The sequence below is a fragment of the Phyllobates terribilis genome, unplaced genomic scaffold (assembly GCF_046119375.1).
Source record: "Phyllobates terribilis strain yellow unplaced genomic scaffold, ASM4611937v1 Scaffold_5__5_contigs__length_657084704, whole genome shotgun sequence".
NCBI lineage: Eukaryota > Metazoa > Chordata > Amphibia > Anura > Dendrobatidae > Phyllobates > Phyllobates terribilis.
The window spans coordinates 498,131,289-498,144,719 of NW_027362765.1; the positions used below are offsets into that span (position 1 = coordinate 498,131,289).

Below are 13,431 nucleotides of genomic sequence, written 5' to 3' on the forward strand. Positions count from 1 at the left end.
CAGTAGTGAACGTTGTTTGTGTGCTCACAGTGTAAGGAATATTTAAAGGGCCGGCAAAACGGGGCCGTCAGCCCAAGCACTGCAGTCCCTGGGAGTCTGCCTAGGAGCCGGAGAAAAGGTCTATTTCGGTTCGCGGACCAGAGGTTCCCCACCCCCTGCTTTAAGGGAACATGTCATGGTGGAAATGGTATCTTAACCGCAGGCAGGATGGTACTGAGCAGGAGCTGATCAGATTTGAAAACATTTTTGTGGAAAAAGCTGCAATAAAACTTGAATTTTGTTCATTTAAATCTCCATTTTTTTATGCACGAGTCCAGTGGGTGGTCCTATCAGTGATCGACAGTCTTCCCTCTTTGACTGTGCATGCAGAGATAACTGTCGATCGCTAGTAGGACCACAACTGGACAAGCTAATACAGACGCCAGCGATTTCAATGAATAAGATAAGTTATATTGAATCTATTCCAACAAACCTATATATCATTCTTCTCAGTTTCTCTTCTCTTTGCTATGTTGTCCTCAGATGGGATGGCATGTACAACGTGGCAGGTTCCCTTTTAAAAATGTTGTCCTATCAATAGAGAAAGCGAAGTGATGTATGTATTGTTTTCTAGCAGTCCTACAGGCTGTGAATGGAGTAGACATGCACGCGTCCACCCCCTGTTGGAGTAGACATGCACGCGTCCACCCCCTGTTGGAGTAGACATGCACACGTCCACCCCCTGTTGGAGTAGACATGCACGCGCCCACCCCCTGTTGGAGTAGACATGCACGCGCCCACCCCCTGTTGGAGTAGACATGCACACGCCCACCCCCTGTTGGAGTAGAGGTAAACGTGCCCACCCATTGTTCCTCTCACACAGGACACTTCAGGGCTGCGTTCTTTGGACCTCCTGTGATCAGCATCTTGTCACCTATCCTGTGGATAGGTAATAGCTTGTGAAGTTGAGACCACCACTTTAACAGAATACTGAACGATGAAGTGGTTGTCAGAGTTTATGAAATAAAATGTAGTATAGGAATATAAAATGAAAAACACATTACTCACATGTAAAATGCCCAGGTTTTCTGACTGCCTTTGCTTACTTCCTTGTAGTGACAATATGTAGTGACAACTTGTGACTTCTGTAGCCAATTACCAGTTTCACTGGTGATGCTGGTATGTACATCATGGGATTTCTAAGACCAGTGACTGGCAGCAGGGGTCACATGGATGCGCAGCATGTCACCGCATTTTTTGTGGCGGTGGGAAAAAAGGGCACATATTCTGTAGTCTATTTCCCTCTTGAACTCTCAGACAACCCCATCAGACCCCTTTAAAGTCAGTGCTTCCCTCAGTGCGTATGTGGGATAGTGTGATGGCTTCTGTTACAGCTGCTGGTTGTGTTCCCCCTTTCAGTAAATCATTGCCATAACCAGCCATATAGATGTCAATAGACTTTATCTTACAGCATGGAGCCTGTGTAAATGCCATGGACCTGTGGCAGTTTACTCCTCTTCATGAAGCTTCCTCCAAGAACCGTGTGGAGGTGTGCTCCCTCCTGCTCAGCTATGGAGCCGACCCCCACATGCTCAACTGCCACAATAAAAGCGCCGTGGATTTGGCCCCAACACCACAGCTAAAGGAGCGACTAGCATGTGAGTCCTGATGTTTTCAACCTTACCTCACTATAGATTTACCTTATAGATTTTATATGGCTAATGGGACTATAGGTTGTTATTCCTGGGGAAAGTGTGGTGGCATGAAGTCACTGGCAAAATCTCTGCCTGGTAAGGTAAAAGTGGCAGTCCTCAGAGTCCTAGAACTAGTAGGTTTACTAGGAGTTATCACAAATGTGTATGTATTATGATGAAGGTGCTGGTTACAGACCTTTCTAAGAACTCTAATATGACCGTCTAGCCCAGCACTTAGTGTCCCTCTTGGCATATATTGAAGGCAGATCTGACATCAAACATGTAGTAAGGACCCTGCCTGCTGGGTGGGACACACAGTGACTGGCTAATATTGTTCTTTGGTCTTATACTGCAGTGACGTACACTTTAATACACTGCTACATAGGCATGTATTGCTCATCTTGGTGGCTCACTATATCCAGTTGCTCACACTTTTATTTTTGTTTAATCCATTTTCTGTTTTTTTTCAATTTAGATGAATTTAAGGGTCATTCTTTGCTACTAGCAGCGAGGGAAGCCGATGTCGCCCGCATGAAGAAACATCTATCGTTGGAAATAGTTAACTTCAAACATCCTCAGACTCACGAGACTGCACTGGTAAATTTCTCAATCAGATTATTTGTTCTTCTAAGTGAGCAGAACAGATATTAAAAGTAATTTCTGTACTTCTCAGGGTACATTGCTTTTAGCAATCTCACTGTTTTAATACTCATTTTCTGGTTGATAGTATAGAATAATATCAATTGGTCACCTATTCACATTGGAGAGGGGAAGAGAGTCTTAGGAAATATTAGACTGTTTCTCCCTAGGATCTGGAGGCATACAGGAAAACCTTTGTCTACAAATGTGTTGTGAATGGGGCATTATGGAAGAAATTGAGCCACCATTAATTGCATCCTTTTGGAATTTTTGTTTATTAACATTGCGATAATTGCTTGAATTTATTAGAACTAAGTTTTTGTTTGCTAACTGTAAGGGAATTTTTTTTTTCCATGTGCCGTCTAACAAGTAGTTAAACGTTTCCCTTAAAGCACCTCAATTGCGTTTTTGTTTTTTTTAAACTTTCCCATGAGAGAATTTCCTAACGCCTCTGCTAAGCCTGGAAAATCGATGTATGTCAGTCTGTAAAAAGAAAAAACACACATTCAACATTTCTCTCCAGTAAGCTATTCACAGGTCATCTGTCTGACCTCACTTCCCAGTAAACCAAGCCTTTAGGGAAAACATGCTTATCTTCAGTCATTTCTAAAATAAAATTTAAGTGTTCAAGAAGGAAACTTTTGGGAGAAGTTCTATTCATTTTTGTTACAGTTTTAAATGTAATTATAATAATCCACAGTATATACTACTTCTCATCTTGCATAAAAAAAAACTGCTGAGTGACGTATTTGCCTTCACTTTGCGAAAAGTGCCCCTTACTGATTGACCTGTACTAAATAGACTAAAAAAAGGAAATTGTTGAAGATCCTCTGTTTGATTATTCGCTTGATTGAGACTTTGAAAGCTTTTTTTTTTTAATTCATGAGTTGTAAGCTCCCCCAGATTGACAGCTTTCAATAATAAGACTATGTTCACACGTTGTGTTTTTGCTGCTTTTTTTTTTCTGCAGGCTAAGCCTTCTCACTTGGCAGTGAAGAATCTGCTTAAAAAAAGCAGGTTTTTCTGCGTTTTTCCCGTGGTTCTTGCTGCGTTTTTTGCTGCGTTTTTCAGATACATTTGTATCTTTTGCTTGCTGATACAGTTTAGTGCCTGTTATTACTGAGTTTTCTGCACCAAAAAGGCAGCAAAACCTGATTCCTGTGTTTGTGCTGCGTTTTTGCACTTACTCATTGCTTTCTATGGGTGAAAAAACGCTGGAAGAAGTGACATGCTGCAGTATTAAAAAATACAACAGTTTTCCAATTCAGTCAGGAAAAAAACAATGTGTGCATGAGATTTCTGAAATCTCATAGATTTTCCTGGTACTGTAAAACGCAGTTTTTATTTTGCATAAAAAAATGCAACGTGTGAACATAGCCTAAGAGAGGACACTGTCAGTCATTGGCAGCGGGGCTCTCACATTTCATGAATAGCCCAGGCTCCCAAATTGACAGTCACAGTGTCCTATAACTTAAAAACTTAGAGGCCGATTCATCTAGACTGTTTTTTCTTGCGTCAATCTTGAAAAAGTCCAGTATAGTAAGATGCACCCAATTCATTAATGAGTACCTGTTATCTGAGTCATGCTGCTCAAACCTCCAGCAGCATGACTCAAAGTCTGACTACTATATTACAGTTGTAGTGCAAAAAGAAGAGGATCCAGATTGGGAAGGTATGCATAAACACATAAATAATTTATTCCATTTGATTAAAAGAATTCAAAACTGTCCTTGATGGGAGAAGATGGAGTTACTCTTAGTTACTTACTCGTCAGAGTAACTCCATCTCCTCCCATCATGGGTATTTTTTAATTAAATGGAATAAATCATTTGTGTTTATGGACACTTCCGGATCCGCTTCATTTTGCACTATTACCGATGGTCTGCGGGTTTCATTTGGATTGGAGTGTGTTTAGTATACTAGCGGTTTCTTTACATATAACATGGTGAGACGGAATTTCTTTTTCTGTATCTCCATATTGCAGTTGTGTATACGTTACCCCAAAGTACTGCAGCATTTCAGAGGAAACATACTTTTAAAAGTAGGCTAGTGATGATGGAATTTGGATGACTGGTCTGAGGCAGAGCCCCCAACCCGACGGCTTCTCTCCTCACACCTCTCCTACACGGACAAGTCTTTCCCTATACAGTCACATTGAGAAGACCTGTCAGTCATGGGGAGCAGGGCAAGGAGAATCCACTGGGGACTTGCTTCAGACTCGTTATCCAAGTTGCATAGTCCTCACCCAGCTTTCCAGGGTATGTTTTCACTGAAGCACTGCTAGATTTCATGGTAAAACACAGTGCCTGATTCATGCTGCACGGGATTCAGGTAGCATGGATCAGCTGAAAGGTTCCCTTTTAAAAAGCACCTGTCACCAGGTCAAAAGTGGCCGGTTTTTGTTATGTTGTTCCCCTGAGTTTACATTTTTTTCTTAATATTCTATATTTACAAAGAAAACTAAACCATTTCCTCTGGGGAGCAAAGTGAATAAAATATATAATGCATATAAATCTGTTACACGGTTCCAGAGATTCCTTTGTATTTAGTGCAAATTGTTGTGCCACAATCTTTTAGTAAAGACCATATTAGATTCTCTGTGGGTGTGTCCTTAGGCTGTTTTGCATAATTAGAGAGTCACACCCCCTTGGCAAAGATCATACAAAAACATAGCACTATAAAAAAAAAAAAAAAAAAAAACATACTCTGGAACCATTCGGGTTATTGAAAAAAATAATAAAAAGTAATACTTAAAGGGGTGGTCTGGTACTTTTTTATTTATTTATACTATGTGTCAAAAAACTAAGAGATTGACTGCTCCTGCCGGCGATTCAGCTGCTCCATGTTAACAGCAGCTCTCCTTCTGGGCTGCTCTGCTGACGGGGCCCGAATGCTGATATCATGCTGATTGACTCCCCCAGTTAGGCCGTGGGGAGCCCGGCTGTCAATCAGCATAATGTCTGCAGTCACGCCCCATCAACGCAGCAGAGGGGGAAAAGAAGCCTCCGCTCTGTTGACTTCACGTCATCAGAAGCAGCTGAATCGCCGGCAGGAGCGGCCTGTGTGCCGGCAAAGAACGGTGCCGAGCACAACAGGCAGTTTTACAAAGTTCTGGACATCCCCTGTAAGAGAGCAGTGGGAATAAAAATCTGAATCTGGCCACTTTTGAACCGGTGACGGGTTCTCTTTAAGTAGCGGCACTCTCCAATCTCTAACGCTTCTTTAATCCAGAATGGTCTTGAACGACCCAGGGCTGGAGCGGGCTCCCTTCTGATACATCATGACGGCCATTTCACGTCCGTGATGGTGTTTCCTTCGGTGGCACCATGATGCAGGCATCAGATTAAGCATCATTAGTGATGCGAAACTGTCACTGTGCTGTTTCAGGAGAAAGGAGCCCGCTCTTGTGTTGTGTAACTCCCCACTGGATTAATTAAAGTAACATTGTAGATTGGTGAGTGCTACGTGAAGATGTTCTATATTGCTGTGGACTTTTGCTGAGCACCACACACTTAAGCTTTAATACTGCACTAACATTACAATCTCTGTAGCCCAGCACCGTATAGGTAGTGCTGCCATGTTTTGAGTTTATGGACTATATGGCAGGTCCTCTTTAAGAGCTGCACGCCCTTTAATGGGTTTGTCCACCTCTAGGGCCAATTTTTCTTTTCTTTTACTAAAATGAATATATTTGGGGCTAAAAATCATTGATCTCAATTCAGTTTCATTAAAAATTATGCACCATTTTGCTTTCACATGCGCGGTTTCCCTTCACATTAAATTTTCATGTGGTCTGTGGTCCTAAATTGGCTGAGGGGGAGCTAAAGAAAGGCAGATTAAAAGCTCCAATATCCCCCATTGCACAGTCAGAACAAGCCTAGTGACCGATTCTCAGTTAACTCTTTCTGTAGCCAGCAATACATAATGCAACACAGAGGCTATTGAGGGATCAATGGTGGAAAATTACAAATGACTCCCAATGGCAAAAATAATTTTTAGCCAAAATGACATGCACTTAAGTAAAATTTTATATATATAATATATATTTGCAGTTTACACCACTTTCTGAATTATGATGCCTCTATTCGTTCTCTGCTCCACTCCTTTCGCTACTGCTCACTTTTTAGAATAAAAACCGGCATAAAACACCAATAGTCACTATTTTGCGCAGCTACATGTTGCGCTGAAACTTGAAACTTATACACCAGATATCATGGCAAAAACCATTCAAGCTGTAATAATGCATTTTTCCACTGATTTTCTACATGTTCTTATTTTTGTGCTTCAGAGGCTAAGTTCACATGAGCGTATTAAAAAAAAAAGAAAAAATTGGCCAAGTTTCAGCCAGAAAACTGAGACTATTTTAATGCACGTATGCAATCTGTGTGCCATCCATGTGTCTGTTTTTTACATCCATGTGGCATCTGTTTTTATACATCATTATTGTAAATTATACATGATCAAATACAATTTCCTATGTTATTTACAATATATTCGTAAAAATCTGATGCAATACGGATAATCCATAAGGGATCTGATTTTTCTTTTTTTGCATATCCATAGACTTGAATAGGCAAGTCTAATCCAACACATGGAAGATCCTAGTACATGTTGGTTTTTTTTATATACACATGTAGTCCATTAAAAAACAAACTAAAAAGGCTCATCTAAACAGCCGATAGAATAACATTGGTCCTAGTGCTGTGTGTGGTCAGTTAGAAAATACAGTGGTGTGAACTTGGCCTCAGACGGTATGTAATCTGCACGTTGCTTGAAATGATTGTAAACTTACGACAAAATTGTACTTGAGATAAAGTGTCTCTCTTGCGTATTTCAGCATTTTGCTGCGTTTTCTCCGTACCCCAAGAGGAAACAAATATGTGAACTTCTACTTAGGAAAGGGGCCAATGTCAATGAAGAGACTAAAGAGTAAGTCCGGTTATAAGTGGGATGTTTGCGTTAGTAAAATCCTTTTTTTTTTTAAGAAATCCATTTTTCTTTCTCTTTTGTGCACTAAAGCTTTCTGACCCCACTGCACGTCGCAGCAGAGAAGGGCCACAACGATGTTGCAGAGGTTTTGCTAAAGCACGAGGCAAAGGTAAGGATTCCGCCATTCGGGAATATCCGTGATCTGTCTTGCTGTCCAAGCAAGTGTACATTACTATAATCATGAGAGCAATACATTTCTATAATGATTGCTTTACGCTATTTGATTCTGAGTCTGTTTGTTTGCACTTCTATAATAGATGAATGCAGTGGATAACTTGGGGCAGACATGCCTCCATCGTGCTGCACATTGCGGCCATTTACAAACCTGCCGAATTCTCTTAAACTCTGGATGCGACCCAGCAATAGTATCACTACAGGGCTTCACTGCCCTTCAAATGGGTACAGAGAGTGTGCAGCAGCTCCTCCAAGGTACACACATTTCATGGATTTGTTCTAGATTCTCAAAAATGTTCTTTATTTAATTATACTATTCAGTTTTGCTCTATTTTTTAAAGGGAATCTGTCACCCCCTGGAAGATATCAGACCTCTACTATGAGCATACAGGTAACATAGTTTTTAAGGTTGAAGGAAGACTAAGTCCATCTAGTTCATCCCATCACCTAACATGTTGATCCAGAGGAAGGCAAAAAAAAAAAACATGTGGCAACACTAAGCTCCACATTGGGGGAAAAAAATTCCTTCCCGAATCCTTACGACAATCAGGTGATAGAAAAGTAAATCTATACATACCTGTATGGCCCATAGTAGAGGTTTCATTGCAGAGAAAAGTGTTTTTATAACCCCCGTTTTGCACAGGCTTGGCATCCCTCGGACTCCAAGAAATACCCGCCTAACTGTTTATTATTTCCCTAAATCCCCACCTATACCATATTCCCTCCTCCCCTGCATGTCATAGGGCTCTGTGACGTGCACTGTGCTCCCTGACTTCCCGGGCATGCACTCACATAGAGCGTGCTTTGTTCCCTCCTGCCCCATTTCTCCCGTGCACTACGCTGCAGGGTTCTATTGCGCAGGCCCCGGGGACTCACTGTCACTTCCCGGCGCCTGCGCAATAGAGCCATGCAGCGTAGTGCACGGGAGAGACGGGGCAGGAGGGAACAAAGCACGCTCTATGTGAGTGCATGCCCAGGAAGTCAGGGAGCACAGTGCACGTCACAGGGCCCTATGACATGCCGGGGAGGGGGGGACATGGTAACTAAGCATATAGGCGGGGATTTAGGGGAATAATAAACAGTTAGGCAGGGATTTCTTGGCGTTCGGGGGACGGCAAGCCTGTGCAAAACAGAGTTTATAAAAACACTTTTCTCTGCAATCAAACCTATGGGCCATACAGGTATGTATAGATTTACTTTTCTATCAACTGTATGGCCATAGTTGAGGTCTGATATCTCCCAGGGGGGTGACAGATTCCCTTTAAATGAGGTCAGTGACAAGTGCATTAATGTTGTTTCTTTTCACCAGAAGGCTTATCATTCAGTAATACAGATGCAGATCGACAGCTGCTAGAAGCTGCAAAAGCTGGAGACATGGAAACCATAAAAGTGAGTGGTCGTGTCTCTTTCGGTCTATAATATTTTATTAAAGGGAATCTGTCAGCATGTTTTTTTTCTATTTAATCTGAGATCAGCACAATGTAAGAGCTGAGAGCCTGATTCCAGTCATGTCACTTACTGGGCTGTGTTGCTGTTTCAATAAAATCAGTGTTTTATGAACAAGAGATTATTACTACAGGACTAGGTGTCTCGTGCCTCTTGGTCAACAGCTGTGTGTAACCGCCCCCACCACTGATTTAGCAGAATCCTATCAATGTACAGTGTACACAGAAAGCTGTCAATCAGTGGTGTGGGCAGGGTTATACACTGCTCAGCATTCTGAGCTCTGCTCCATCTACAGCAAAGAAAACAAAGATTCTATCAAAATGACAGTATGCAGACCAGCAGGTGACACATTTCTGGAATCAGGGTCTCTGTCCCTACATCATGCTGGTGACAAATGCCCTTTAAATTCTCAAATCTATGCTTCAGCCATTCACTTCAATAGGAGCTGAGCTGCTGTCTCTGAGAGCAACTAACACACAGCGTACTGAGCTACGGTGTTCGTTATGAACGCTGTACTTTGGCAGTGTCTGGTCCCGATAACAGGTGATAGGATATTGATGACCTATCCACAGAGTAGACCATCAGTTTTGGACAACCCCTCTAAATCGCAATGTCATATCTGATAGATTTATTACACTAGTCCCTACTAAATGAATGAAAAGTGTTTGCTTTACCCTGTAAATTGCTATAACCTTGTAATGTGACGAGCAGCCTCACTTTACTTCACCTGATATTGCAGACATGTCTGTATGCGACTGGCGAGCAGAGCTCCCCAATAGTTTGTACGGGAAAAGAGTTTATATAAAACGACCTTGTTCTTTCTACTAGAAATGGTGTAACACGCAGACGGTTAACTGCAGAGATGTGGAAGGACGGCAGTCTACCCCCCTCCATTTTGCGGCGGGATACAATCGAGTGGCTGTTGTGGAATACCTGTTACAACACGGAGCTGACGTCCATGCAAAGGATAAAGGGTAAGCAGTTACCTGGCTCATTGTTTGTCCAGGGCGGCATTAGCAAGCTTCATGTTTTTAGTAGATGGTAGAGATGAAAATAAATTAAGTAAAATAATTACATTTTACCTTACACACCAAACTTTCATTAGAGTGCTGTTACTTACAGATGCTGTTTGTGATCTATGTAATGTTGTATTTAAAACGATAAATGCAAAACTTCTCTTTTTTTTTTTTTTTTTTTTAATATACACTGGTCAAAAAAATAAAAGGAACACTCTAACACATCCTAGATCTGAATGAATGAAATATTCTCATTGAATACTTTGTTCTGTACAAAGGTGAATGTGCTGACAGCAAAATCACACAAAAATCATCAATGGAAATCAAATTTATTAAGCAATGGAGGCCTGGATTTGGAGTCACCCCCAAAATTAAAGTGGAAAAACACACTACAGGGTGATCCAACTTTGATGTAATGTCCTTAAAACAAGGCTCATTATTGTGTGTGGCCTCCACATGTCTTTAAGACCTCCCTACATCGCCTGGGCATGCTCCTGATGAGGCTGCGGATGGCCTCCTGTGGGATCTCCTCCCAGACCTGGACTAAAGCATCCGCCAACTCCTGGACAGTCTGTGGTGCAATGTGACGTTGGTGGATGGAGTGAGACATGATGTCCCAGATGTGCTCAAACGGATTCAGGTCTGGGGAACGGGCGGCCAGTCCATAGCTTCAATGCCTTCATCTTGCAGGAACTGCTGACACACTCCAGACACATGAGGTCTGGCATTGTCCTGCATTAGGAGGAACCCAGGGCCAACCGCACCAGCATATGGTCTCACAAGGGGTCTGAGGATCTCATCTCGGTACCTAATGTCAGCCTGGCTACCTCTGGTGAGCACATGGAGGGCTGTGCGGCACTCCCAAAGAAATTCCACACCATTACTGACCCACTGCCAAACCAGTCATGCTGAAGGATGTTGCAGGCAGCAGATCACTCTGTCACGTTTGGCACATGTGCTCAGTGTGAACCTGCTTTCATCTGTGAAGAGCACAGGGCGCCAGTGGCGACTTTGCCAATCCTGGTGTTCTGTGGCAAATGCCAAGCATCCTGCACGGTGTTGGGCTGTGAGCTCAACCCCCATCTGTGGACGTCGGGCCCTCATACCACCCTCATGGAGTCAGTTTCTAACCGTTTGTGCAGGCACATGCACATTTGTGGACTGCTGGAGGTCATTTTGCAGTGCTCCTCCTGTTCCTCCTTGCACAAAGGCGGAGGTAGCGGTCCTGCTGCTGGGTTGTTGCCCTCCTACGGCCCCCTCCACGTCTCCTGGTGTACTGGCCTGTCTTCAGGTAGCGCCTCCAGCCTCTGGACACTACGCTGACAGACACCGCAAACCTTCTTGCCACAGCTCGCATTGATGTGCCGTCCTGGATGAGCTGCACTACCTGAGAAACTTCTGTGGGTTGTAGAGTCCGTCTCATGCTACCACGAGTGTGAAAGCACAACCAACATTCAAAAGTGACCAAAACATCAGCCAGAAAGCATTGGTACTGAGATGTGGTCCGTGGTCCCCACCTGCAGAACCACTCCTTTATTGAGGGTGTCTTGATAATTGCCAATAATTTCCATCTATTGTCTATTCCATTTGCACAACAGCATGTGAAATTGATTGTCAATCAGTGTTGCTTCCTTAGTGGACAGTTTGATTTCACAGAAGTTTGATCTACTTGGAGTTATATTCTGTTGTTTAAGTGTTCCCTTTATTTTTTTGAACAGTGTAGATATATCATTATGCTGGGATCTCGCATTCAATTTTTGGTGGCGTTTTCACTGCAATGCCGGAAATTGATCCAGAGAGAATTTAAGGAAAGACTATTTTGTCTCTGCTTTTGTTTAGCCCAAAACACTGCTTGTGTAATTCCAGCACAAACCTAATATTTTACCTGTGATAACACTATGCCACCATATGTCACATCTTCGAGCACCATAATCTTCATTACAAGCAATGCTCTTTAGTGAAGAATAATATGGCATTGCCATCTATAGAAATGGAGGCACTGTGTGTCTTTACATCATGGACGTGTAGTGTTGCTGTTTGCATGTTTCTTATGTATGACACCTTCAATAATGTGAATCTTTTGAAAAACTACCAGCCAACGTGGGCAATGCTTGAGAGAGTAGTTTACTGTTTTTACTTTTTCCTCCAGGGGTTTGGTTCCATTACATAATGCCTGCTCGTATGGCCACTACGAGGTAGCGGAGCTGCTTGTCAAGCATGGAGCAGTCGTTAATGTTGCAGATTTGTGGAAATTTACACCTTTACACGAGGCCGCAGCAAAAGGGAAATATGAAATCTGCAAACTGCTCCTTCAGGTACGATAGTTACAAAACTGACCAATTCTGTAAATTCCATTTTTTATTTGTTCTAAAACTTGTCTGATTTACAGATGTACAGAGATCTAAGGGCTTCCCTCAGTCCATTACATCATCAACGCCTTCACGTGGTATCATAAATTATAGTGATGACGAGTAGAAATGAGGGCTATAGTGGCTATATATTACATGTTTGTAATGCCAGCTCCAGCATCTCTAGGCTTGTATACTCTCAATGTATATCTTGTGCTACCAGTAAAGGGGAAAAATATCTGAAATATTCAGAAATGTCTGTATAGCTGTCAACATCATGTTTACTATCAGTTTTGTATCCCAAAAATGCGATATATGGAGCCCGTGGCTCTCCCCACCCCCGGCCGCCCGTGGCTCAATCAGAGATATTGGCGTGGAATTTAACCGTCAGTCACAGTGCCACGTAGTTCAGTCATGTTTACTGAACAAGTTCTGTCAGTGACAGTGCCTCGTAGTTCACTCACGTTTACTGAACAAGTTCTGACAGTCACAGTGCCACGTAGTTCACTCACGTTTACTGAACAAGTTCTATCAGTCACAGCGCGCTGAACAGATACTTCTTTACTGTACGCTATCATGATTTACACTTCCAATGGGTCGTAAGCGAAAATGAGGATGACAGAAAAGCAGCAGCAGCAAGACAACGACAACGTCGAGAGCAAGAGACACTTCTACCAACTGTCGCCAGACAAGCCCATGATGCGGAATCTCACAGACAAAGTCGCCAACAGGAAACCTCACAACAAACTGCCACACGATAGGTACAAGTAGCTGATTCCCAGAGACAACGTCGGGAACAGGAGACACCACAACACGCTGCCACTAGGCAGGAACACGATGCGGAATCCCACAGACATCGTCGGGTGAATGAATCTCCACAATCCAGGGCAAACAGACAACAACACGATTGCCAAATTCATAAAAAACGAATGCTCTACCAACTAAGGCAAGCCCAGCAGAATATTCAACAACTTGCACGTTACGTAACAGACAGCGAAACTACAATTATTGAACACTACTGTGGGAATATGAATGTAGTTTGCTCTAAATGCAACTCTGAATTTTATTGATGAAAAACCATCTGACAATCAGTTTACTCAATGCTGCCAAAAAGGAAAAGTTATGCTACCGAGACCTCACTACTCA

At 42.6% G+C, this 13,431-nt stretch overlaps 1 protein-coding gene across 2 annotated transcripts in view; it reads left to right on the top strand.

Moving 5' to 3' along the window:
- Positions 1-13,431, top strand: part of TNKS2 (tankyrase 2) — a 68,647-nt gene that overhangs the window by 26,431 nt on the left and 28,785 nt on the right. Inside the window, exons 8-15 of one of the 2 annotated variants that reach the window (XM_073685560.1) lie at positions 1,451-1,637; positions 2,149-2,270; positions 7,150-7,241; positions 7,332-7,410; positions 7,559-7,730; positions 8,785-8,864; positions 9,750-9,895; positions 12,087-12,252. In XM_073685560.1, the coding sequence (XP_073541661.1) occupies positions 1,451-1,637; positions 2,149-2,270; positions 7,150-7,241; positions 7,332-7,410; positions 7,559-7,730; positions 8,785-8,864; positions 9,750-9,895; positions 12,087-12,252 (1,044 nt within the window). The remainder of the gene's footprint in view (positions 1-1,450; positions 1,638-2,148; positions 2,271-7,149; positions 7,242-7,331; positions 7,411-7,558; positions 7,731-8,784; positions 8,865-9,749; positions 9,896-12,086; positions 12,253-13,431) is intronic. The other variant, XM_073685561.1, reaches the window with a different exon arrangement.